We start from the raw sequence: 27,196 nt of genomic DNA, 5'->3' as shown, positions 1-27,196 counted from the left end.
TGTGGAAAACATCTGGGTAGCTGTGAGGTGACATTTTTAGCCACTGCATCACCGCACTGCTCCGTGTTGTACTGTGCTTTAACAAAAGAAACAGACAGCAAAGGCAGACAAAAAAATTAATATTTTTGTCAGATTCTGCAGCTATTGCATTTTCTTTATGCAGTAAACCTTTTGCATCCTGTGGCAGACAGACTGCATAATGCAAGTAAGGTTAATATGGAACAAAATCTAGAAGGATGTGCTATTATTGCTGTATTGCTAATATATAATCAACTTCTAAGTGCAATAGATGTCATATACTCACTTTACATCTTTAATGTATGGCAAAACAGACACTAGATTACTGACTGGGCTGTGGACTGGATTGGCTATCTATCTATCTCTTAAAGTGTTTGGAGGAACATATTTGTGGCCTTAAATCTAGACTAAACTGAGAAGGATGGTGTGTGAATAATTTGCTACAGTGTTTACAGGATTTTCCTTGAGTACAGGAAGGAGAAAAAAAAAAAGGTCTCACTTATTCTCTCCAAAGAATTTGCCAAGCTTCCAATTATCTTTTGTAATACTGAATGCAAACTCACCCAAATTTGCACAACAAATCACATCCACACTCTGGGGAAAAGCAATAACAGCGAAGATGTTTAAATTGCTGTTGCTTGAAGACGTGTCAGTGGAATGAAATTAAATTCATCCCACAGTGTCAAAACACAAAAAGCCTGTCTCACACACAGCTCTGTGTTCTTGCTTTATTCCTACAATGGTTGTGTATTAACTAGAGCAGAGGGGGGGAAAGAATGCCTTGATGTGTGATCAGTGCAGAGCCACGTGACCATGCACACTATCTGGAAGGACACACCTTTCCTTTTGCAGCCCAAGAATAAAAAAAGGGTCAGTGATTACTGTCGTGTGCTCATTCTACTTAACAGAGGCCAACCACAATAGAAGCAGGCCTCAAAGCCCACATTTTCTGCGGTATGTCCCCATTAAAGGCAGAGCACAACACCAAAGTCTGTCACTGAATTGCTTTCAACCCCGAAGGAGAAAACTAGATGACTAATTGCATGATATTAATCTTATAGCTGGTCTAAACTCCAAAGCTAGCGTCACCGTTAGCTGCTTGAATCGAACTGTGACACAATCCTCAACATACTTAAAATGTAGCCCTGAAATAGGTCTAATTCTCGCATTTCTCACCTTTTTTCCACACTTGCGAAAACACTTTATGCTCTGCAAATTTGCACCGCACAAACTTTCACCACAAATTGCTACAAGAAAATTCTGATCACTCAGCCGAGAGTCAAGATGGAGAACTGTGGGCCCTGACAAACATTTTGAAACGATCCTTGACAATGTGAGATACAGGAGCATTTGGAGGGCATGCAGAAATATTTGTGTAGCTTGGAGGCAGGTCTAACACTGGCGGCTCCTCTAACACCGAATCTGAGGCAGTCAGATGGTAGCTAACAGAACAGATGAGCACCCTGCAGGAAATGCAGAATGAGGTAAGCAAGAGGGCAGAAAGGCATTTTAATTAACTCCCACTGAGATGTTCAGTGAATTACTGGACAAGATAATACTTGAAAACATTTCTCAGGTGTGGATTATTGTCAAAGATTGAAGGCAGCCAGGGTGATATGCAAATACTGCAGTAATTTTGGATTTATAGCACACCACCTGGTTGAGGTCAGACTTTGTTGTTGCAGCAATCTAACCGGTTCAGTAAGCTGACGGCTCACAGCGCTATGAAAACGTTCTCGTACAGTGACCGACCTGAGCTGAGCCGGCATCTATGATGACTCACTATGCTGATGAAGCATGACTGCATAAAGACTTAACAAAGAGCTGTGCATATACAGCTATAAAGACAATGCAATGTGGAACTTCTCAGCCCATCATATGTGAATGATTCATCAGAAACTGTAAGCAGAGAATGATGGAAGATTGCAGGTCTCTATCGGAGAGTGTTCAATGTGGTACTCAGTTCACCCAACTACACTCACGCTAATGTGTAACATGAACCATATGCAGCTGAAAATGACTTGTGAAAGAGATACTGTGTAGCCTTCTGGGCCTGTCTTCTAAATGATAAATTCAAACACTTCTCTCTCCCTCTCGTGCCTGCTTTCTCACTGCGAATGGGCATAAGCCAGCCACATGAAACTCTGCGAATGTGGAAAAATGTGTTAAATAAAAAGCTAGTGTAACCCACATTTTGCTGACTATCATGGGAAATGTAATTATCATTTATTCAGAATTTTAAAAAGGGCTTTAAACAAAAAGATCTTTAAGAAGAGATGTACTTTTGTTTTTTCTGAAAATATACTTCAGGCAATTAAACTATGTCACTGAAATGTAAGATCTCATCTTAGGCTTTCTTCTGACCTAATTCTCAGTGGTTGAATTTTACATCAGGATTGTTATTGGTTATTTATTGGCAGTGGGGGGAACAAACTACCTGTAAAATATTGGGAAGTTTTTGCTGATATTTTGGATTTCCACAGCTCTGGAAACAACCAGCCTCCTGGGAGTTGGCGCAGAATGAACAGAGACCGTGCTTAAGAAGATTAAACCTCATTTTGTTAAAGTTGAGTGTCGTAAACATTGCTCATGTTGTTGCATATAAAAGTTTAAAAACCGACATATCATCTAGCAGTACATTAGCTCTAACTTAGATTCTTTCTAGTGCCAACCAGGATCATCTCCTCTGGTTGTGAAAAGACTAATTGAAGATTATGTGAACATCTATGGGAAAACAACCTTGCTGCTCACTTCATCTGTCACCTCAGTAAATGCTTTGCTGCTAAGTTTATGACCTCAGTTACTAATTTCAAGGTTTTCTGAGTACAACATGTTGTTTGGTTTGTAAATCGTGTCCCCAGTTACAGTCAAACAGACAACAAAAGAGTGTATGCTTTAAAGTGATCATTCCTTGTCATTCACAAGTTGCTTCTGTAGGAATAAACATTGTGAGATCCACCCCTTTCCCCATCACCTGACTTCACTAACCAGTGGCAGACGTCACAGTGGCTACGTCCATCTTTAATATACAGTCTGTTATCCAGCCACGGTGTCATTAGCATCTTGCCACAGCATGAATCAGGCCAGGCTGCATGTGACGCCACCTCTTATCAAAATGGAAACATTAGATCACAGTGGGAACTGTGGAATGTATTGCGCAAGACATCAATCAGGCTGTTAGCGTTACACAATAGCTGTTGTACAGGGATAACCGGATGACATCATATGTGTTTGGACAGGTGCAAACTGAAGCCTCAGAGTCTATTTTTTTTTCACATTTTTGGTACATTTTCGCATCTATTGGGCTCAGTTAGGCTAACCAGGAGGAGTGCATACAGTAACAGACTTGAAATGTCCATAAGACACTAACTACAGCTGTAAACTGAAGCAAAAAGCTTGTTTCCTGCTAACTTTAGCATACAGGGAGTGTTGTAAAATTGCTTCACATGCTCCCACAGCCCCAACGTATAAGAGATAGGCTGAGTTATCAACAGTTTTAGATTTATCTTCTGGGTATGCTAGCAAACAAGGCAGGGGTGGTATAAATATTTTACTTTATTGTACAATATAATGTACGTTTTTATAAACAGGGAGTGGATGGAGTAGTAGCATTAGGTTCACTGCTGCTCAAGCCACACACACAGACTGCAGCTTATTAAAAATTAAATACAGAGATCACTCACATCACACCTCGGTTACATGGGCTATTTCAGCTTCATGCAGTTAGATATTTGCAGAAAGGATTTATAACCACATAGGCTGATTCTCACACAAGCAAGTTATGATGAAAAACAATACGGTTTTGAGAAGTCCACCTGTGTCACACCAGCTAATTCAAAGTTAAGCACATGTTCGCCCCGATATAGGCAAATACAAAGTAGTTTTTAACCCCAGAGCCCTAGCTCATCATCTGAAGCTTATTAATAAAATACTATGAGAGCTTTAGAACATATTGCACCACCACTCAGGGCCTTGATTATAATGCCAATAGGCTGCATGCAGTTAAATAATTCAGCAAGGCTGAGAACTGCCACTGTCACTCTGAAATTAACCCAGAAGAACAAAACCAAACCCCAAATGCACGGATGGCGAAGACAGACAATTGCATTTCAGTGGATGTAATGAACCGTCAGAGAACCCTGTAAGTTCTGTCAGCTGTGCCTCTCCTTGTGTATGTTACATTTAATGAAAGTTGAATGAGGGGAGATCATTTGGCCTCTCTGAGCAGAGCTAAATCCAAACCGCACTGGCTAAGCTGACTCATGAAAAGCGTCTGTGAAGCACTTGCTACTACAGTACCTCGTTAGCTCTAAGAGACATGAAAAATGATAGGATGAAATAGCATTATATGCCAAAGTTGCAGACAAAGCCAGTTTCTATTTTTGTGAGGAACTACTTCGTGTGGTCAAAGCTAGAACATTACAAACTAAGCCACTCCTTAATGTAATTACACATACATCAGTGATACAACATGCTACACTGTGGGTCTACAAGGACCTCAGTTGGCACCATAAAAAATATAAGTAATATGGTTAACTAATCTCATGAAGTCAACATGCTGCCAGAGCCAACAACCTACAGCAGTTTTCCCCGCAGACAAAGTCATACACTGAGACTGGATTGTGTGCTCTGGCCAAATATTAAATTATGTTATTTTCTTAGCATCTGAAGGGTTTTAGTTTTCCCAGCTGCATATAAATTCATTATATTCTCTTGATTTTTTTACTTAAAAGGAACAGTAATGAAATATACTTATTTAATTTCCTGCTAGGGTTCAGATTAGAGGATCAATTTTGCTACCCGATCAATATAAAGTTAGTGCAAATAGGCTTTTAGTTTGGACTAGAAATGAACAGAGGAAGTAGTTTTGTCTTATGGCACCAAACCCCATAGTGCCTTTAAAAGGCAATAATCTTTAACACCAATACACAAATATATGTGATTTTTCAATGTATGCTTTTTAATAACAAACAAATTAATCATATAAGTTTTATGATGCACCCAGATTCAAAGCTTTCCTCAGAGTAAAGCCAATAAACCCAAATAACTCTCCCCTCCCATAATTTCAGCTAGTCTGTATAAATGCTTTACAGGCCTCGTTTTTAAAAGACACGTAGCCAATGATAACAAACAACCTTTATGGGGGCACATTTAGCCCAGTTCATTAGAGTTGTTACTGTGTTATTATTAGCATAGACTTAGCCTCCCCTTTAGATAGAAAATAAAAATAAAGCTAATTTGGAGATTTATTGCCAACTTGCGGTAGAAATATTTTGACCTGGCACTTGCTAGTACTCTGTTTAGAGTTCGATCACCTTTTGCCTTCAGAGCTGCCTTAATTCTTCATGGCATATATCCAACAAGGTGCTGGAAACATTTCTCAGAGTTTGTTCCACGTTGACATGATAGCATCACACAGTTACTGTAATCCAGGATGTGAATCTCTTGTATCATAAGGTGCTCTATTAGATTGTGATCTGGTGACTGTAGAGGCCATTTGAGCACACTGAATTCATTGTCATGTTCAAGAAACTAGTTTGGGATAATCTGAGCTTTGTGCCACAGTGTGCTATCCTTTAGTCGCATAAGAAAATGGGTACACTGTAGTCATAGAGGGACGGACACGTTCACCAACAATATTCAGGCAGGCTTTAACTGATCTTCAATTTTCACTAAGTAGCCCAGAGTGTGCCAAGAAAATATTCTCCATACAATTTGACCAGTACCCCCAAGGCAGGATGCATTCATGTTGTTTACACCAAATTGCAACCCTACCATCTCAATGTTACATCAGAAATTGAGATTGATCAGTCCAGACAACACTTTTCCAATCTTCTATTTTCCAATTTGGGCTTGCTTTTTGCAAATACATGGTTATAACAAGACGTTTTCTGAGTTACTGTTGCCTTCCTATCAGTCCAATTGACCGTTCTCCCCTGACCTCTGACAAGAACAAAGCATTGTCACCTAGAGAACTTCTAGACCATCCTATCCCATCTAACACTAACAACCATGCCACATTCAAAGTCACTAAATCACTTTTCTTCCCCATTCTGATGCTCGGTTTCAACTTCAGCTGCAGATCATCTTGCCCATGTCTACATTAGGGCTGCCACAAATGATTATTTTGATAGTCGACTAGTAACCAATTATTTTTGCGATTAGTTGACTAATCAGATCATCATCCATTGGAGTAAAACGTACAGCTTATTGCACCAGCAGCATCTGCTCTTATATAACTATCATTAGCTTACAGCTTTAAGTGTTTCAGGTCTGTGCTAACTAAAAATAAAGACAAGATGATAGTTTATTAAATTTTAATGAAACTTGCAGATTGTCTCGGTGAAGTTTAATAAACTCCTTGCTATCTAAAATATAACAGGACACCGGAGTAAATTCTCGAGCATCTCACACTTCTGATGATCAGCTGTCTGCTTGAAGTTTATTCAGCTGTGTAAAAACTATAACTTTAATCTCAGCCAAACCGATTTACTCAGGAACAAATAAAATACTAAAAAAAGCCAAACAATAAAATTTTAAGTTATCTAAGTGACTCATATATCATGTTTAACCTGAGTAGCGAAAGACGGCGGTGGGTTTGAAAACGATTTGCCGGGAGTCCGCTGTTCTCACGGCTCTAGTGAGCCTAGCCCCGGCTAAGCTAGTGGGTAACAGACGTCTCCGAAAACGTCGGAGCGCTTTTGAAAATATGTGGTGTCCTGATAAACTGAGCCGATATTTGAGGTTTACACAGCTACATTCTCGCCTGAAAATATGTTAAACGTTTATTTTATGACCCAGAAAGAATAATAAGAGTAATATTAACACTAACTAGCTGCCGCCATTGTTGGAAACTGAGCTGGGCTGCGCTATGAATTCTGGGACACAGCTTCTTCTTCTTCGGGGTTTAACGGCAGCTGGCATCCTTGTACATACAGTGCTGCCATCTTCTGTTTCAGTCCGTTATTACACTCTTAAATCCTGCTACTTATTCCTGCGTCTTTTGTGATCTTACAAAGCTTCAAACGACGCGTCGACTATTAAATCAGTCGTCGACGATTTTGATAGTCGACGTAATCGTGACTATTCGACTAATCGTGGCAGCCCTAGTCTACATGCCTAAATGCATGTAAATACAAACCTGAGTTTCTGCCATGTGACTGGCTGATTGGATATTTTGTGTTAACAAACAGTTAAACGGATGCACATCATGAAGTAACAAGTGAGTCTATCCATCTCTTTAGCTATGTGGTTACATTCACCTGTCTGCTACTGATGTTGACCACATGTGCACAGTATTGTTTTGGCTGAAACACAAAGGATTTGTTAGTGCCCCAATGTGCATTTTCATAATTAACAAATAAGCTAAGCATAGGTATAGGTTTTACAATGATGCTTCATGATTCAAGGAAGGAAACTTGCCTCACAGTAAAGAATGGCAGAATTCACAAAACTAACCCATCCTAACTTCCAAGTATCACAGCTAGATACTTGTATTACACAATCTAGTTGTCCTCCTTTACATGCTAAATATAGTTCTAGTCATTATCAGTGCTTTACGTCATAAAAAAAATATGCAGATCCATGAAGAAACCAAGGTCTAATGACTAGACCGAGTCACATGCTTGTGAGGCAAGCAGCATAAGAGCAGAACGAGGTTACAGGTGGAATTTCCCCTGTCTCTCCTTTCTCTCTGACGTCATGTCCAATGGCAGTGGTTCATTGCTGCTCCTGCTGCCTAGCAATCAAACGTGTCTGACAAGGTGATACTCAGGTGTCAACGGCTTGGGCTGGTTCAACAGTAGCATACAATTAAGGAACTTTGCAATCAGCAGTTCCCCTGCAAGCCTTTAACAGAAAACAGACAGACGTGGGTATTTTTCTACATGTGGAAAAAAGGGGGAAGTTCAACAGTTTTGTTTCTCTTTTCACAAGTCAGTTCCTGCATTTATGCAAGTCATTTGAGGTTTCAGCCTTCCCATATGATTGTTTGTTTAGCATATGAACATTGCCATCTTGTGGTTATTTCTAAGGCATTAATTTACACCTACAAGCAAGGATCATTGAGCAGATTTGGTGGCCATGTGAAATTGTGAGTCATTACGCAGTTATTGAGGTTGAAATTGCATGTGTGGGCACTAAAGCACCAGATAACAGAACTTCATATTAGCTCTTGATACTCAAACATCTCTGAGATTTGCAAGAAGTTTGACTTGTTTTCAAAGATTACCACATACACCAACTTGCAACCAAAAAAAGCTACTATATTCCCTTTCTGCAGCAAGGCTGCTCTGAAAGCTTATTATGAAACTGGAGTGCTGCTTTCTAAATGGGATAAGAGCTCAGTTCTTCTTTTTGTGTAGTTAAATCAATATCCAGAAGCCCATTAAGCCAGGCGGGTACATCTTGGGCAAGGAGACATATCTGATGTCTGAGGAGCCCTTCAACACTTAAAGAAACACAAGGACTCTCCATTGTTGTCCTCGGTCATCTTCAGACTCCTCAGCTGCTCAGGCTGCTGATGGTGACATGACTGTCACAAGATAAGAAGGCTAACAGGAACTGCTTTAGCCTAAACCACACAGTACTCTATCCACAGAGTGCTCAAGTCCACACAGATGAAGCCTATGCAACATTAAAGCAATGAAAAGCAGAGAGGAAAGGGGCAAAGTGTGGGCAGCAGCGTAGCAAGATGTTCCTAAAACAAGGAGCACATGTTTGAAACAAACAAGACTCCACACTGGAGTATATTTGGAAAGTCTTGTTCTGGATAATTGCTTTCAGTGGATTGAAGTTTCCAATTATCCACAAGCCTCTCTGCCAGTGTTCCCACCATGGGAAGTCTAAAGGGGAGAGGGGTGGGTGAAGGACTGGTGGGTCCAGCTGTTCCCGTCTCTAGTGGGGCCGTCAGACTAAAAGCTCTTAAATCCCCCCACCTCTTCCCTCTGCGTCACGGCCTCCTGCTCCGAAGGGCCGGCCAATCAGACGGTGTTTGTCGTTCCCATGATACAAGCATCTCAGAGCAAAAATGTAAACATCTGGCAAACATTTAGACTCACTACAGAATAGGGCTGATCAACACTTCTGTCAAGCATGCCGGATCTATATTTGTGTAAATCAGTAAACATTCATTGATCCTGCAGAGACAGAGAGACCCCTGTGAGGAAACCTCAGGGTGTTTCAGTACAACATACTTTCTCATAGTATATATTTGTATTTTATTCAAGAACATTTCAGGAAATTATGAAAATTGTACATAATTACGTAGCTGAAGTTGAAAATACACATTTAAACAGCTCTGATCTAATGTAACAGAAAGGCCAAAAAAAGACAACCAGCTCACCATGACTGCAGACATGAAAAATGACATTCATGCTTAGAAAATTATTCAAATGAGCAGTCATTTCATCTGTAATCTCACTTAATTGCAGTCAGAGATAGAAGATATGCCAATTTGAATATTGCTCTAACTGGCTAGTTATGCACAGACTCTCAATTTCCACACTTTCTAGGCCTATAGTTAGTGCAGCTGACCTGGGGTCAAGGCTATATTTTTCATAATGGAGGACAAAATGAAAGCTCTCATCTAGTAAAACAAAAGTGGAGACAGAAAAAGTGCCCTGGTACTCTTCTGTTATAGCTGATCTGAACTATTTTTCACACACTCATACAGACACACACCATCACACCATGTAGTCACATGCCAGCTGACTGACACAAAGGGGAGTCACAGAAATCTATGGAGTAGTAAAGCAAGGCAGAGCAAAGCCCTGCAGGTCGTGTGGCAGCTTCTAGTACATCATATCGGTTCAGTCGTGTTTCTTTAGAGTGCATTTAGTATATAAATGCTTACATGTGGTGACAAAACACATTATTTCCTGTATCCATAAAAAGAAAAATGTACATTAAGGCGATCTCAACGTTAGCACCCACGCTGTTAGTCACAAAAAAAAACAAGCAATTACTGTAAAACATGCCTTTTAAATCCCAGATGTACTTACCCCAGCAGAAGTTATCAGTACATTATATTCCCCGGCTTTGTATAGCCAGTAAGAAGCTGTTCTCTTATTTTTTTAAGAAGCGGCGACGTTAGAAAAACATCCCTGGAGCGAGTTGGAGACTTTACGGTGCTACAGCTACATCATCACACAGTCACCGGTCAGCTTACCCTCCCGCTGCTTTCGTGTGCTTGCTGACACAAGGTCGAGGTTTTCTCCGGCGGGGGCTGATGCGTGGGGAATTCCTATCAGTCACATTTTCCTGGGAAATAGCTGGCCCGGCACCAAAGTTTTCCCAAAGCGTGGTAGTAGTACGCGAGTCCGAAGCAGACGGAAGCGGTTTAAGAGCTAAAAGGCGTTTTTAAAAAAGTTTCTTAGTTTAAAAAAACGGCAAAAAATGGTTCATAATTTTTATACACGTCATGAAAAATTGTCATTTGCGTGTGTCATGCGCAGCAAAGTTGGATTTTTTCAAGTTATTTACACGTTAAAAGTGAATTAATTTTACTTATACCGTTACGAAGTCGCAGGTGCGATTTTTACAGACAACCCACAGCTTCAGACACAATGTACTTAAAAATTAAGTTGAGAAAAGAGAAAATGACGGTGTTACACGCGAAACTTGGGGTTTAGTTTGAGCAGATTTTGTTCCCCTGTACTCTGTTAATATTACGACAGGCGTCATGGAGATATAAAGTGGGAACAGGCATCTTCCGGGAAAGTCCAAGCCCTTGTGAGATGAGAGCAACTGACGAAAACTCCCTGACGGGCGGGGTCGATTCCCTGGAAATATTGACCGCATGCTGTGCCAGACGTATCAAATAAGGAAAAAAAATTACTGAATGGTTTTATGTATTGCTTGTATTACTGCCAATGTCAAATCATCATTAAAAGCCTAAATACTAGAATTTGAGACAAAAACAGCAGTTCCCATACCGGGAGTCGAACCCGGGCCGCCTGGGTGAAAACCAGGAATCCTAACCGCTAGACCATATGGGAAAGTCATGTCTTCCAGGAGGCAACATTACTTTTTCACTGGTTTCCAGATTGGTTAAATCATGATTGTTAGCTATTATTATCTGACCTTACAATCTTTTATGGTTTCGCGTTATACATTACACGTTTATGTTTATTTATCATTTACATATGTTTAAAGCTATCCTGTTTTGGGTTGCTGTAGCGTATTATATACAACACTTGGGAACTAGGCACCATCTAGTGGTGTTTGGAAAGTATTGTACATTAAATCTCAATGTCTTAGGCACGGGTTACACCTAAAGTAACAGAGCTAACTGGGTATGCATCGAATAGATCAGTAAATTAATAAAGTCAGTACTGAACAGGACGACAAACAGAAGATAGGCCCATTTATGAGGCGTTAGCGCGTCCTAATCAACTAATGTGGGTGCAAACATATGACGTAATTTTTGCTGGGATAGTTCAAGTGTAGAGACGGGTTCCACCAACCTACATAAAAACGCTCTAGCGATAGTAAAAACGAGCTTCAATATATTCGTACAAGTACAGGAACATCCAAAAGTTTTATTCTGTATCCACTTTTTAATTTGGCTTTATGTGATTGTACAGTTTACTAATTTCAACGCAAGCGGCGTGAGGTCTCCCTTTTGGGTATTTGGTACAGTCGTTATACTGGCGAGGGGCAGCCAAATATTTGACAAACTAGCCGCAAATCGTTTAGCTTAGCCAGCTAAGAGTTAAAATAATATACCGATTAAAAAAAGAACACGCATTTCATCACGTTTGACCCGCTTAGGTATTTGTTAACGATTTGGGTTTCCATTTAATCAAGATGTCAACTCCAGCAAGACGACGTTTAATGAGAGATTTTAAACGGTAAGCGAAAGGAAAACAACAGAGAAGTAGCTAAGGTTAGCCTCCTGCCGCTAGCTTGTTAGCGTTAGCCCAAACGGCAATCAAAACTACAACACCGCTATTAAACAACAACAATAAAATTCAGGGTCTTAAAAACACGAGATGATCATAAGTGGGTGAAGATTCGGGTAGTACTAACGAATGTTTGACTGGTAAGCTACTGATCTGTAAAGATAATTACGCCGGGGCGCTGACACCGGTGTTAGCAAGGCATCCGGGAGTAGTAACGTTCAGGTAGTGCAACTTAAGAGTCCCGGCTTATTTTAGGTGTCGTAGTACTAACTGAGACGATCACCGAACATTTAGCCTAAACTGTAAACAGCAATATTTCAATATGATTTCAGTTGGATGTGCTTCTAACTTGTAATTAAGGTTGTAGTCAAAGCGAGTAGCCAGGTGGCCCTTCAAATCCAGGTGAAACGTTTAGATAAACTGTTCATATACACACTGATCTGGGAGACCTTCTATCCGTGGGCCTTGACAGAGGGCTACCTGAACCCGAAGATCAGAAACCATCTGCTATGCAGCCACTAAAAACCTGCACAGTATGTTCCAACCACACAGTACTGGTGGTCACAAGGTCCAAAATCTAATCTCTTCTGGGCCACTGTAACACGATATTTATAGTATTTCAGCATACTTCAAGAGCGTGACTAATAGGATGAACTTGAACTGGTTAAATCAGACAGGTAGTGGTTGTAATGGCCCGTCAGATGTGTTTTTAAAAGGACTCTCTTTTTGTCTTTTGCCTCAAAACATTACTCTGAAAAGTTTTAAGTTTCTGTCTTACTGCAGGCAGAAACATTAAACATCATCATAAAAACATGGCTTAAATAAAGCCGAGTAGCTCTGTAAAATATCTCATTAAGGTAAAGCTACACAAAAGAAGAAACACAATGAAACGGAAAATAGTGGAATAATATATATATATATATAATTGCCAAGCACTAAGTGTATGTTATTGGTAAATATGTAAGGCAAGTTTGGCAAGGCAAGTTTATTTGTATAGCACAATTCAACAACAAGGTGATTCAAAGTGCTTTACAGAGACATTAGAAACAAGAACAAATAAAAAGCATGATTTAAAATTGATTAAAACAAGCAAATAAACTAACTAACTAATTAACAAACAAACAAAACAGTATATAAAATCAAAACAGATAAAATCATGTAGTGTCAGAGTCCTTTTAGGATTAATACATTAGGAGGTTCATTTTCAGTTTTAAATACTTAACTCGCCTGCCCTAATGACCAGCCTAAGAGGTAATAATAGTAAAGACTTTGACAACTGACTGTTTCAGTCATTTTCTTTACCTGTGATATAACTGTGTGTCCATTTTATCTGTCAGGCTGCAAGAGGACCCTCCAGCTGGAGTTAGTGGAGCCCCATCAGAAAACAATATCATGGTATGGAATGCTGTCATTTTTGGGTAAGTTGCTCTAATAAAAGCTATATCAGACTTTTTGTGGCTGTTTTGAAAAGTGCGTTTTTGCAGGTGATTTATCCCCTTTACTGTTTCCTCTTTTGTAGACCTGAGGGAACACCTTTTGAAGATGGTAAGATGTCCATAAAGCCCTTTGCATCCACATAATGCATCTTCCCAACGCTGACCTGACATTAACTCAGCAATAAACCATGATGACTGTTAAGCATAGAGCTTTCGTAGTTGGATCATATCGATTGGTACAGTTTTGAGTATATTTTAGTGGAAGAATTTTTTTTTGTTTTTGGCCAGAAAGCAACAACTGCTTATCGTTATGCATTGATTAATGTATTTATTAATCTTAAACTTTTTAATATTTGAAAAACATTAATAACGGCAGAGAAGACACTGTCAATCACCATCAATATACATGGTACTCTATATCCAAACAATTCTGTAATTTAATTCACGTTGTGCCGTTCCTTCTCTCTCTCAGGAACCTTCAAACTTACCATTGAATTCACAGAGGAATATCCAAATAAACCTCCGACAGTGAGATTTGTCTCCAAAATGTTTCATCCAAATGGTATCTACCAACATACTGAGTTTGAGATATTTATTGATGTTAAAATAATCACGCCCTAAAGTTTTAACATTGTGTGGTCTTCAATGCTCTTTTGCAGTGTATGCAGACGGCAGCATATGCTTAGATATTCTTCAGAATCGTTGGAGTCCAACCTATGATGTGTCTTCAATCTTAACTTCAATACAGGTATCCTGCCGCCTTACAGTAATGAGTACGCAGCTCTGACTCTTACGCCATAAAATGTTATTAGAAACCTAACCCACAGGCATTCTCTGTTGTGTATTTAAAGTCTTTACTGGATGAGCCAAACCCAAACAGTCCTGCCAACAGCCAAGCAGCCCAGCTCTACCAGGAAAACAAACGGGAGTACGAGAAAAGGGTTTCTGCTATTGTTGAACAGAGTTGGCGTGACTGTTGACCCCCGTTGTCGTTGGGAGTATGAACAGTGTCCAGCCCAGAAACAAGAAAACACTGATCAAGAAAATTGACCGATCTCACCAAAATGAAATGACACATCTTAATAAAATCCTTTGGTATATTTGTCCCCCTAACTGTTGCAAAGTTTGTATGCCGTTGTGTTGTGGCATTCACTCCTGCTGAATGCTGTTGTTGGGCAATAGCGTATGTTTGGTAAAAGTTAATGTACCTTGTTATATCCGGGTTACTTGCTACATGCCCCAACGTTTTGTTTCTCTCTTCTCTCAGCCGTCACTTTTCTACCCATTTATTCATACATGAAGTAATGTGGTCGGATGATAGGGCGACAGATACTTAGATGTGCTTGCTGTGTGGTTTGCTGTGTAGATACTGGCAGTTCATATTTACAAAAAGCAAAGCTGTTCTTGGGTGTTTTGGGGCTCACTCTTCTTGGTTTTGTCTCTGCCTGTCAAAAGCCTTTAAGAGGGATTGAAAATTAACCTGGCATAGACATCTATCCCTCTAACAACTCAGCAGATGCCTTTTGGGGGTCATTTTCTCTCTCAGCTTTTCTTGTAAAGCCATGCCTTTGATTTAAAAGGAAAATAATCTAAACACAAATGTCCCTCTTCAATACAGAGAAAGGATATTTCGTACCCTGTCCAAGCACTTAACTTGGTTTCATAATGCTGACTTTTTAAAGCTGTGTAAACATTTCTATGCTATTTTACAATCTTGGAAATCAGCTGCCATGAAAAGCTGATTACACTGTTTTAAACAGGATGGTGTCCATTTTCAGATTATAAACCTTTGCACCGGTAACCCATGTAACAAACTGTACATTTTCTTGTAAATAAAAATAAATATACACCATTTGTTTGCTACTTGTTTCTTAACCCAGATGAACAAAATATTTGAATTAATTTCAGCCTCTTTGATGATTCTCAGTTTTAATTTATTCAGTCATTACAGCTGTGAAAACAAGCAGACACGTTGACTGTACTCACATAAACCCAACACATCTGACATTAACAAAGATCACAGCTTACAATGTGAAGATTTTCTGCTCATGGATGCAGCTCTTGTACTTGTAAAATGATCTCCATGTTCTGAAATAGCAAACAACATTGCAGGTATTGCTGAATAGATGCCTTATTACTACAGTGGGACTGGTATGAGCACCTAGCTACAGTTTGATGTTAATGCTGTTATAATCCTTGTCTTTGATGAGTTAACTGTCTACCAATGTTCACAAACAAGCAGTGAGAAAAGCTGCATATTCTGCCAGGTTTCTTAAATAGTCACAGAACAAAACAAAAGGTGACAAAAGCCTAAATGTGTTTTTTTTAAACTGGAAAGAATTGCATTAACAGGAGCGTCATTAGGAGATGATAGCACAATGCACTGACCACAAGCTCATGTGGAAAAGCAGGAGAGACAAAAAGACAAAATCCATCCTACAGCCCCTGTTAGAGCTAAAATACAGTTCATGGCAAAGGAATGCTGAAACCACCAGAGATACCTGAAAGATTCTCATTTATTAACATGTGCTGGAAATTTGTAACATAGTACAAACACAGCAGGTACGCTTGAGTGCAGTTTGCCTTCAAGTCCAAGACGATGAATGCGTCCTTTAAAAAAAAAATATATACGATTTTTCCTATCATGCAAATTCGTGTGAGGTCTGAGGTTTCACAAGCTCATATCGGCCCACCTGTCCTTCCTGTAGAAGTTGACCAATGAGCTGGTCTTTGTGTACTTTGCGGCTGACGACGAGGAAGCGTTGCCATCCCTGTCCGTACGACTTGCTTCGCAGCCCGTATTTCTGGGATATCTGGTGGATCTGTTTGCGTTCGTCATTGGTGAGGTCAGTGGAGAAGCGGAGATCGTCCTGGCGGTCTGAACTGGCGTAGCTCCGAATGATGTCCTCGATGTCGCGCTTGCTGAGCTGATTTGCGGTTTTATCCGTGTCCATACCCAAACCCTCTCTCGAGAACTGTTCCTTCACTCTGATTGGCTCTGCAATTCCATCCCCGTCGCGGCCCAGACCGCCTCCTTTCCAGCCCATCTTCCGGAGCAGCTGGTTTCCAATGTTGTCTTCCTTTATCTCCTGCCTCGTGGCCTCTTCGCCTGAGCGACCCATGATCTGAGAACGTGATATGGCGTCACTGTGACCCTCCTTTCTTAAGTTGGATTTGACCACAGCCTGCGTCTGTCTCAGTGTGACTAAAGCCTCCATCGCTGCAATGTGCTTCACTATTTTCTTTGGCCCAATTCCTGCTGCGACATACTGTCCTTCTAAGTAAACTTCACACTTCCAGCGATGATCGGGCAGAACTGTAAACTTGTAGTCAGCAGTCACTTTATTAAACTGAGCGGTATCATTAATAATGCAGATTGCATTGTCAGAGTTTTCCAGGATAACCAGCTCGCTCAGCTTCTTTTTGCCACCTTGTTGCCCGAATCGTCCACCAAAATCTGACTGAATATTTCCTCTGGAGTACTGAGACTGCGGTTGACGTTGCTGCTGCATCTGCTGCTGCACCTGCTGCTGCATCTGATGCTGCATCTGATGCTGCATCTGATGCTGCATCTGCTGCTGCTGCCGTTGCGCTTGGTTCAGGCGAAGTTTTCTGACCGCCTCCTGCGCTGCTGCGTGCTTAGAGCTCTTTTTGGTGCCCATCGCCTGTGCCACCAGCTCGCCCTGCAGGAAAACGCTGCACAGCCATTTACTGCTGTTGGGCAGCAGATCAAATTTATAGTCTATCTTCATGCGATTAAAAGCTGCAGAGTTGTTCAGTATGCAGATAGCGTCGTGAGCATTGTCCAACACCACAAACTCTGTCCAGTGCTTATGCTTGTCAGGCTCGTACTGGCCCTTAGAGCTAGGTGTCGGCTTATCTTCCGGGTTGCGGAGTGCAGGCAAAAATGCTGGTGTTGGGCTGTGTAGCTGGCACACAACCATGTCATTAACTACAGTGTGTCTGAATTTACGCTGCACGACACGAACCTCGACTGGTTTCAGGAAAAGTTTTACAGCCTGCTCAGAGGCTCTGTCTCTTGCCCCGTTTTTACTTCCGGAGTATCCAGTAGCGAGATACACACCCTGGCATCTCAGTTCACAGGCGTAGCCGTCTGTCGGTACTTTCTTGTTCTTTGGTAGATCAGCCTGAGGAATATCCTTCAGGCTCACATAAATATACTCAGGGTTGGTTTTGCAGGCCTGGATGCTACGGCTCAACATGAAATTATAGTTTGGTGAGTCACTTCCAGTCATGTACATAGGGTCCCTAAAAGCAACAGCCAGTGCAGATGCTACATTGGCAATCAGCCTTTGCTTCTCATCTAATGTTGGCTGAGATATTGGAAGAGGCTGCAATGAAGAGCCCGACTGAGAAACATTAGGACTGCTCCTCCCCGGGCTATTGTAGACTCTGCTGAACAGCCTGCTCGATGACGGCCTGTCTTGATGGCTGTAGCCCAAACCCTGACGTCCCGAATCCCAGCCTCCTGATCGCCCCCCTCCCCCGTACCCATTGTACCTGGGCGGCTGAGAGTAAGAGTCTGAACTCCGAAAGTTTTGGGCTTCATATTTTGCTGTGTACTCCTGCTGTGTTTTTGCCAAGAAGTTTGACGACGACCCACGACTTCCATAACCCAACCCACTACCTGAAGAAATGTCTCTGTCTCTTTCTCTGTCCCTGTGGGAACCCCAGGAGTCAGATGTGTATGCTGGCACTCTGTCAAAAGCGGGCCTCATTGAGGAGGATCCCTGTGCTCTGCTGCTGCTATTGTACGAAAAGTGTTCAGAGTCCCTCGGACTGTACAGCTCGCTCCTCCTGCGCTCCTTATCGTTCTCCTTCTCATCAGTGTAGGTTCCTCCACTGCTCCCGCCGCTTACGAAGTGCACAGGCTCAAATCGAGGTCTGGAACCAAATTTTGTCAAAGGCATTTTTCTCATGGGCTCCTCTCCTGCAATAAAATGACACAAGTAAGCAATTAAGGAAAAACAAAAGGGACCCATATAATCACAGATGTTTACAAAAAAAGTAATAAAGACATCTTTTATAAAACAGAGAGCTAACTTATTTTTATTACAGTGGCATTTATCGTCAGGTTCATAAACATATGAAGAGGTAGTGCACAACATGCTAATGGTGTGAGGAGCTGAGCCATATTAGCTTTTCAGACTAACTGTAGTTTTGACACTCTACATTTAGCTAATGATTTCACCAAATGATTTGGCCTTTTAAAACAAATGCCAACATTTTTCATAATGGATTTTTACATGTGCATGTCAGATGTATGCTGAATAGTGCTGTGTGATCTGACTACATGTCTGTCTGCATCTTCAAAACTAAATGATAAAAATTAAAGGAAAAAAAAAACCCACTAGCACCTTATTTACAGATAGTGTCATTGCAGGATATCGACATACACCTATTGCATCCCTGGTCTGTAAACAACAACAACAGCAACACAGAACTGTCTTTATACTTTCAAAATAGAGAGCTGCAATGTTGCTGAAACCTGAAGCGTTAAAACACACCTCTGACTCAGGCTTCCTCTGCTATTCCCTGGTATATGGAGACGTATATTTAATCTTTTCTGTCAGCACATAAGCTGTGTGTTCAACTGCTGAACTTTGCATTTATCTAAACAGTAGTGCTAGCAGCTGTGCAACTGTGTGTACATTTTCTTATTATTACTATTAAACACAATTAATAACAGCAGGTCCTACTGTCCTGAATTTTGGATGTGTGCGCACTTCAATGTCGATGATTGGATACAGGAACACTATGAAATTAGAGTGATCTTATTATTCAATTCATTATTGTTAGTTGTAAGAAGTCTGTAAAAGTCAGTGCTAGCTGAACCACTGAGGCTGCCACTGTAGTGCAGTGGAAAATAAACAAAAGGCTAAATTAAATTAGAGCTTAACTGTAATGTATTCAAACTAATAATAGCAAAGATAACAACCTGTAAACTGGTATTAACTCATTCACTGCCAGCCATTGGCAGTGAATGAGTTAAACCCATTGACTCATTCACTGCCATTGACGGCTATAGAGGTCAATGGCAGTGAATGAGTTAACAATGAAACATAGATGGGATGAAGACCATGCCCAGAATGACTAGAATGAAAGAAAATACATAATTCACACAAACACATATTATATAAAATAGAGAGATGCATAAGGTATATTAAGGTTGTGTCATTGTTCAGCCAAGGAAAGCATGTGAAAAGGAAAATGTCTCCAGCTTGGGAAAGGGTGAAACTGCAGATCACCTGCAGCCCTTGGTGGATGCAAAGTAAAATATAAATAAAATATTGTAATATACTATTGCTGTTATATAAAAAAAGATAATAGCATTAATAATGAAATAATATTAATATGAAGAGGCACCTCAGTCAGTTATGATGTGAGGTGGATAATTGTTAAAAGTAGTCTGCATCAAGCTTAAGGTTTGCTCAAATTCAGTACAATGACATATGAGATGAAGAAAATAAAGAAAATATCTAAACTAATTATTATATATATATTATTAACTATTGTCAGTGCTGAGTGGTGCTTGGAAACATATCCTGATGACCTATGTGGGATTCACAATGCCACATTTGTGTCCACCTGAGTGGGTATTGGGCTATGCAGAGTGAAGGATTATGTGTGTGCAGCCTACAAATTTTACTTCAGCTCTTTTGTCTCCTATGCGGCGATCTAAAGGGCCCAATAATAGCCTAAACAAGAATGGCGCACAGACCAGTTTCCCCCGGTAAATATAAACTGTGAAAACTTAGGATCTGCATGGGGCCAGTGCACAGCTATGAGAGCCCTATTATAAAGGACTGAGTAGGCTTGCACTGACAGACTGTCATGTCCATAGTGAGGCCATTTTGCTAGAGTTGGATGATGGGAAGATACAGAATAAATCTTAAATTAGTAGCAATATTACATTTATTTTACTTTCTCATCAAACGTTTTGACTGTGCATTATAGCAGCTTGGTTTGGTCTTGTTGATGAACAAAACTTGACACTGTCTTTGTTCCTGTTTTTAAGATCATGTTGCTATCAAACACAGAAAACTTGCTGTATCTGATGATCACATCCTGGGGAAAACTATGAATTTAAGTTCCGCTGATGTCCCGGAGTAACTTTGGCATGTTAAAACAGAAACAGAAAATGACAGCAACCCAGATAAACACTCACTGCCATCAGAAGAAATGTGTCTCTTTTTTGCTTCAGAACTGGGACTTGGCTCAAAGGAGGGCATCTCGCCAGTGTCCGTCCCTTCTGCCATAACCAGCACCATCCAAGTCAAATCCAGGCCATACCTGTTAATGGGGCCAAGGATTTCAGACAGATTAGGCAAATGTACGTGTTACAGTTTCAGCATAAAGAACCAGAGGTCATCTTTTTCTTGCTGCATTAAGGGGTCACCACAGTGGATCATCTACCTTCATCTCACACTATACCTGCCATCCTCCTCCGTCACAACAACCTTCTACATGTCCTCCTCCTTTCTCTTATCCTCCTGCCTGGCAGCCCCATATTTAACATCCTGTATCCAATATATCCACTATCCCACCTCTGCTCATTTTCAAGCCATCCCAGACTTGCCTCTCTAACGCTGCCTCCAAATCGCTCAGCCCAAGCTGTCCTCTGATATACTCATTTGTAATCGTGCGCATCCTGGTCCCTCCTAGTGAAAATCTTAGCATTTTCAGCACTTCCACCTCCAGCTCCGAATCCTGTCTTCCTGCCAGTTCCAGCGTCCTGAACCATACATCACAGCAGCTCTCACTACCATCTTGTAAACCTTGCCTTTCACTCTTCTTACTATCCTTCTGCCACTCATCTCTACCCTCTCCAGTCTGTCTGCACTCTTTTCTTCACCTCTCTTGTGCACTGTCCATGTGGGTGGTTGGCCTAAGTATTAAAGCTTGTTTGCTTTCACAACCTCTACTCCTTGTATCTTCACTGTCTTCTTCTCATTTACACACGTGATGCTTCTGCTGACTTTCACTTCTCATCAGTCCATACCTCCACATCCCCAAACTTTCCTCCACTCGGTCCCTAAAGATAACAATGTCATCTGTGAACACCTTATCCAGCCTGGCCTCATCTGTTAACCTGCCCACCATCACTGTAACCATGAAGGGGTTTAGAGAAGATCCCTGTCTCACTGTCCTCATACATGTCCTGCACCATTCTCACACACTTCTCTGTCACTCCTGACTTTCTCTCACAGTACCACAGCTTCTCTCCTCGCGCCCTATCACATGCTTTCTGTAGCTCCACAGACACAAATAGCTGGAGGTAACGCGTTCATTCACACTCCATGCGGTTAGCAGAGAAAACGGTCTCCCAGCAACACGTAGAGTCTAAAATACAAAATCCGTGAATGGGCAAAATGTTAAAATACCGAAATTTATATTTTAAGCCTATTATGGATGTTAAAGTGTGAGAAAACAGCTGGATTTCATGCCATCACAATCGCCTCGACATAGTGACGCAGTACACCGACAGCTTCCATCCTATGCAGGGTCCATCCCTCACAAGCAAACACGTTGGACAAGCTAAACACATTTATCAACATTTAAGTTTCTCGTTAGATATCAGTGTAGTGCTCTTACCTTAAGGTGTAGCCTTTGATCCCATCTACATGTACACTTGTCTTTTAACTGAACTGGAAACAGCGCATTTATTCTTACGATCAACCGGCAATTATTATTATCGTGCTAGCATTAGCCCGCTAACTGATTCTGTAGCTTCCAGCTAACCCAGCCCCGCATCAAAAACTTGATCACACTCTTTGATAACAGTTAAAGGATCAAAACAGACCAAAGAAGAAACCGTCTGGTAGGTCTGTTCTCTTACTAACTCTTTCCTGAAAAACTGTAGTTGAAAATGTTACAAAAAACCAGCTTGCAGCTACAGCTACCCATTCAGCTAGCAGGAAGCATCCATTTTCTGGTCCAGCTACAGCAAAATCATGGCGTCTGTCACCGCACTGCCCCAGAATGCATTGCGTTTGATTATTAGAGAGCACATGTAGCGTACAAAACAGGCTCTCGTGGTTTGTGTTTGCAGTGCTTTGCCACAGTCTTGAGCCTCCTCTCATTTCTTTGTATTTTGCTTCCAGTGATCCAGACTTTCTTGGAATTTTTATGGTGTTCAAAAGCAATAGTTCACCAGGCTGAAGAAAACATTTGATTTGTTTACATTTATTTAGTTTAATCTACAGAAGTGTCAAATGTAACATTATGACATAGGCTACCTATACTAGTAGTTTTGCAGAAACAAGGTGATTCCCAAAGACTTATTAGCTGAAAACTTGGCTGGAAAGTGGACAATTAGTATAAGACAAATAACAAGTAGAAGGCCTTTGGGAAGGAAAATAATGAATAATCAATAGTATCTGAAAGTCACGCAGGAACTGAGAGACTTCCAATTTAATTTAATGTATCACCTTAAGGTGCTTTATATTGTAATAGAAAACCCCCAGCCTCAAATGACCTTCTATGAGCAAGCACATGGCAACACTGGGAAGGAAAAGCATCCTTTTAACCTCCCACAGAACCAGGCTCAGGGACAGACAGTTATCTCCCACAGCTGGTTGGGAGTCGGGAGGAAGACAGAGATTAATAATAAGTAATGATTTAATGCATCAGATGATCGGTCTGCTAAGTGAAACAGGGAAATGACACAAGAACTGGTCTGAAAACCTCGAACAGGGATTTATGAGTCTAAATTTGAAATCTTTGATTCAAAGTTTGATCACTATGTTGATGTACAAATTACTTTTTAATACACAGTGTTAATACATTTGTTTTTGTCAAATGTCATACAGACTGCCGCGATGTTTTGTTGTTGTTTTGTTTTTCTTGTTACTGTTTGATCTCTTTGCAAAGGTAAATGCAACTTAGGACAACCTGGTTGTGTGTGTCTCAGTTTCTTTCAGATTTCCAGAATGAGCTTGGTTGGTGTCAGAGGTGGGATCTCTTGGCTTTTACTGATCTTGAAAGAAGGCTTTCCAGCCTCTAACCTCATGTATTTGAGAGATGGAGAGCCTGACTATTTGGACCCCAGACCATCTCCATGGGGATTTCTAGGAATGGAGCACATTGTCCTCAAATGGCGAGAGATCTGAAATAAACTGTTAGAATTTAGGGGGACGAAACAGGAAAACAATTGTTTCTCTGTGTTCACATCTGGTCAAAAGGTGATTTCAGGGATGAGTAAATGCTGTGTTCCAGGAACACTGGGAATATTTTTCAAAGAAAGAGAGTAATTGAAGACCGGCTCCTCCTTGCTGAATTGACTGTCCATCAAATTATGGTGAAAAACACTTTGGATTTGTGGTGATGATTGCCTCTAGAATAGAGATCAGGCCCGTCAAATAGACAAAACTGGACATTTGTGAGCGTGGGAAACAAGTCTGATAAAGAAAAATACCAATCAAGAGTTGGATTGTCTCCAAATGTGGTTTATGTGAATAGGATAGTGATCAGGGCTTTTTGTGTTTGGATAAAACATTCTGGATTTCTGCAAGGACAGAAATTCAAGAGATAGAATACAAGAGAAAAAACATGTACAAAATCACCTGAAAGCATTAAATATGTGGAAGTATGAGAAGCTTTGTCAGAGAAAGTTCTTGTCTGTATCTCTCGTTAGAGCCTCAGTCTATTAGAATGGACCATGACCCTGACTCTGGCTCTTCAATGGCTACACCTACTCCACCTCCACCCCCACCATTTAGCAGAGATGACGAGGAGCGCACAGTGCCTGCAGACTCTTCCAGTGATTCATTATCAACCACAGCCTGCCACCGGAGGTTTCATATCCACAAGCTGACTCATCAGAAAGCATGATCGCCTCCACAGCAGAGTTTTCTACCACAGTAAAGTACACCCGACAGCTACACCCAATATGTCCCTTAAATGCCCACAGTTTAAGTGACAAGCACCAATGTACAGCCCCTATTAATCTTTTGACTGTGATCAGAAGCTCATATTAAAGAAGCCAGGAGTCATGACTGGGGAACAAACTATAAACTTCTAGAAGCATCTAGGATCAGACTTCAGCAGACATCACGAATGGGATGATTGTGACAGTGAGGCGCACATGGAGGCCACAACAGCCCTGTGCAAGGTCATGCTGACAATCTCCTCAGAGCCCTACAGAAGAAGACAAAGGACAAGAGCGAACCATTTACCAGTCTATCATTAGATGCTACAGCATCTGGGCCCACACCCCTGACTGCAACTACATATCAAGCTGCTGCTGGAGGAAGAGGTGGCTCCAGAACGGGATGATGTGAACCAGAGAGCTGTTTCAAGTCCCATTAGAGGGGACATTGTGCCTCAGCAGGGACAACCATGCTAACGACAAGTATGGAAATGTGGACTGAGGCTGCTGGGAAGGCAAAAGAGAGATGTGCAGCTACTCTGACTCATCTGACGCTTGAAGATGACAGTACCACCTACAGCACGCATATTAGTATACAGCCCACACTCACACACAAGTTTTTCCCTACCTTCAAGACAAAATTGAGAATTGCCAACTTCTGCAAATCAAGACAAGTGATCCCAGGTAAGGGAGCAAAGTCTCAGCTCTGCTTTGTTGCTTAAGGGGAGAGAGAGAATGCTCAATGTACTCTTCCTGTTTGAGCTTCAGCCATCAACCAATCCCAGGATCAACAAAGCAGTGAGGTGTGATGGACTGACTTACCTGTGTGCACCATGGAAGAAATAAATATCAGTGGACTTTCTATCAGTGTTTGGGTCTAATGTTTATGTCATAAATTTCATGTGTGTGATCAATGAATCAGTGCTAAAAACAAAGGATTGTAAGGGAAAATAGTAGGATTCTGCTGGATTCTTGACTATACCAAAGACGCTGAATAAAATAAGGATGTGCATAGTTTTAAGCTTGGCCAAAACTTTGGACTCTTTCTCCTGTTCTTGGAGCTGCTACACAGGTTTTATTCCTGTGTTGCAGGGTGTTTGCTGCTCCCGAGGGAGACAGCTGCCATCGAGGAGTGTCACCGACTTAATTTATCGTTGTTCGCTTTATCTGTGTGGTTTTAATGTTGTTTTGTCCACTGATAGTTAAGACTAAGTGTGTAATTATAAGTCAATATGATAATAATAATATGAGAATTTTAGTGTTTTTCATATTTATGTAAGTAGGAGTATTATATAGAAATTGTAGTTTTGTACGTCTTCTAGTTAAAACATTTTTTAATATTCAGGGAGGGAATAAATATGCTCTCTTCTTCATTCAGATAGTTCAGTTGATACAAGCAAAACCAAATTCACCATGTTAGACATATAGATAAACATAAGTATTGCAAAAAATACATTTATAGTATTGTGCAAAATGAATAATTTATAAAGTCCAACCAATAGCAGGCAGTCAAACTTTAGGTACTTGACAGGAAGTTATACTTGCCATTTCTCTGGAGTTAGTCTGTCTTGTCTCCTCTGTCTCTTCACATTATCCTGGATGGACTCCATTATGCAGACATGATCTCTGTGGCTCTGTGTCAGACTGTATGAACCAGTCCTGTTTTGCTTGATACTGAAAACAGTTCTTTCTGACTCCGGTTGCATTTTTCATTTGTTGTTATGTTGCAGAATGAATTTGGGGTTGATGGCACACCTCTCCGAGAACTGCAAGACCAATATGAACTTGAAAACTTAAGACTGTAATGTAGTTGGCTCATTCCATGTTGGTTTTGTCATGTCATCTCCAGATTTGGAGGACCTTAGAAAACACAGTTTTGCAGGTAGTGAGCTGGAATGAGCAGCAATTCAATGCTGCAGGTGGTCAACTATTTTAAAAAGATTAAATAATTTAATCCATAGTATAATCAGTAATAAACATACTGGTTCTTTCTTTCTTTATATGTGCACATCTTTGCTTACACTGCCTCCTTCAGGACAAAGTGGGACAGAACAACTTCTCCATCTGTAAGAGTGGGTATTACCATTACGTTAAGTCTTGGGACATTAAATTTATTTAGCTTATGTCATTTCCACCAAAGCTCCACCCAACTAAATATAGAGGTCTAATCAACCAGTGATAACAACATCTTATATATGCAAAGCTATTGGTAACTGTAGCTGATAAATACAAGTCATAAAGTGAGGCAAACCAGGGAAAAGTGCAATATTTTCCTCTGAATTATATTCTTCCATCCAGTATTTTACAATGTGACATTATAATTTGCTATCATTGTGTATGTAGGGCCTGATAATAGCCCTGGGAATGTTACAGTAGATATGTTTAACAGCAGTTTTAGAATTTATAAATGAAACAATTCTTTGCAAAAAGATTTGTCTCTAATAGTTAGGCTTAGTTTTTGCATCTATGTAAGTTTTCTTTAATTAAAATCGAACATTTCTGTCCACATATCTCTCGTAAATATATATAATAAATCCAGAGAAAGACTTCGAAGCAGATGAACCCTATGAAGAGACACAACTTTAGGATTTGACTGTGGTCATCAAAGAAAGTGAAAATAACAAAGACAAAAACCATTAATGTCACAAAACCCAGTTTGTATCAGTTATTTGTCTTAAAAAGGCATCTAAGATGTAGTTTAGTTTCATTCATTTATAAGTAAATATGTTTAAATAAATTGTGCAATTTTACTTTCCCTTAAAAAAAAACCTTCATTCATTTTAATTTCTTTTTTTTTTTTTCCTCTACTTGTCTGTGCCTCACAGATTGAGAACCATCTATCCATTTCCTTCCAGTTATCCAAATAGGAGTCACAGAGAGGGCTGGAGCCTACTCCAGCTGTCACGGGACGAGAGGCGAGGTAGACCCTGGTCAGGTGATCAATCTGT

At 40.6% G+C, this 27,196-nt stretch overlaps 3 protein-coding genes across 4 annotated transcripts in view; 1 reads left to right on the top strand and 2 right to left on the bottom strand.

Moving 5' to 3' along the window:
• elf1 (E74-like ETS transcription factor 1) overlaps positions 1–10,704 on the bottom strand; it is a 42,484-nt gene extending 31,780 nt beyond the window's left edge. The window contains exon 1 of one of the 2 annotated variants that reach the window (XM_080901693.1): positions 10,187–10,704. The gene's annotated coding sequence lies outside the window, so the exon portion shown is untranslated. The other variant, XM_080901692.1, reaches the window with a different exon arrangement.
• A 950-nt stretch (positions 10,705–11,654) lies between these two features.
• Positions 11,655–15,209, top strand: ube2a (ubiquitin-conjugating enzyme E2A (RAD6 homolog)). Its single transcript, XM_080901849.1, has 6 exons — positions 11,655–11,870; positions 13,259–13,339; positions 13,441–13,466; positions 13,830–13,919; positions 14,017–14,105; positions 14,209–15,209. The coding sequence occupies exons 1-6, from the start codon at positions 11,827–11,829 to the stop codon at positions 14,335–14,337; spliced, it is 459 nt and encodes a 152-aa protein (XP_080757975.1). The 5' UTR covers positions 11,655–11,826; the 3' UTR covers positions 14,338–15,209.
• Positions 15,210–15,278: 69 nt separating this feature from the next.
• nkrf (NFKB repressing factor) lies at positions 15,279–22,354 on the bottom strand. Its single transcript, XM_080901848.1, has 3 exons — positions 21,974–22,354; positions 20,547–20,671; positions 15,279–18,308 (listed from the first exon to the last, which is right to left on the bottom strand). Exons 2-3 carry the CDS (start codon positions 20,647–20,649, stop codon positions 16,000–16,002), a joined length of 2,412 nt encoding a protein of 803 aa, XP_080757974.1. The 5' UTR covers positions 20,650–20,671; positions 21,974–22,354; the 3' UTR covers positions 15,279–15,999.
• Between the last annotated feature and the right edge of the window lie 4,842 nt (positions 22,355–27,196).

The sequence above is a fragment of the Rhamphochromis sp. 'chilingali' genome, assembly GCF_963969265.1.
Source record: "Rhamphochromis sp. 'chilingali' genome assembly, chromosome: 13".
Taxonomy (NCBI): domain Eukaryota; kingdom Metazoa; phylum Chordata; class Actinopteri; order Cichliformes; family Cichlidae; genus Rhamphochromis; species Rhamphochromis sp. 'chilingali'.
This window is presented reverse-complemented; position numbering and strand designations above follow the sequence as displayed.

Excerpts from the sequence above, each read along its gene's own strand:
- ube2a (XM_080901849.1), top strand. The coding sequence starts at position 11,827 with ATGTCAACTCCAGCAAGACGACGTTTAATGAGAGATTTTAAACG. Across the intron at positions 11,871-13,258 it reads TTAATGAGAGATTTTAAACG|GCTGCAAGAGGACCCTCCAG; the intron begins GTAAGCGAAAGG and ends TTTATCTGTCAG. Across the intron at positions 14,106-14,208 it reads CAATCTTAACTTCAATACAG|TCTTTACTGGATGAGCCAAA; the intron begins GTATCCTGCCGC and ends GTGTATTTAAAG.
- nkrf (XM_080901848.1), bottom strand. The coding sequence starts at position 20,649 with ATGGTGCTGGTTATGGCAGAAGGGACGGACACTGGCGAGATGCCCTCC. Across the intron at positions 18,309-20,546 it reads ACACATTTCTTCTGATGGCA|GAGAGGAGCCCATGAGAAAA; the intron begins GTGAGTGTTTAT and ends ATTTTATTGCAG.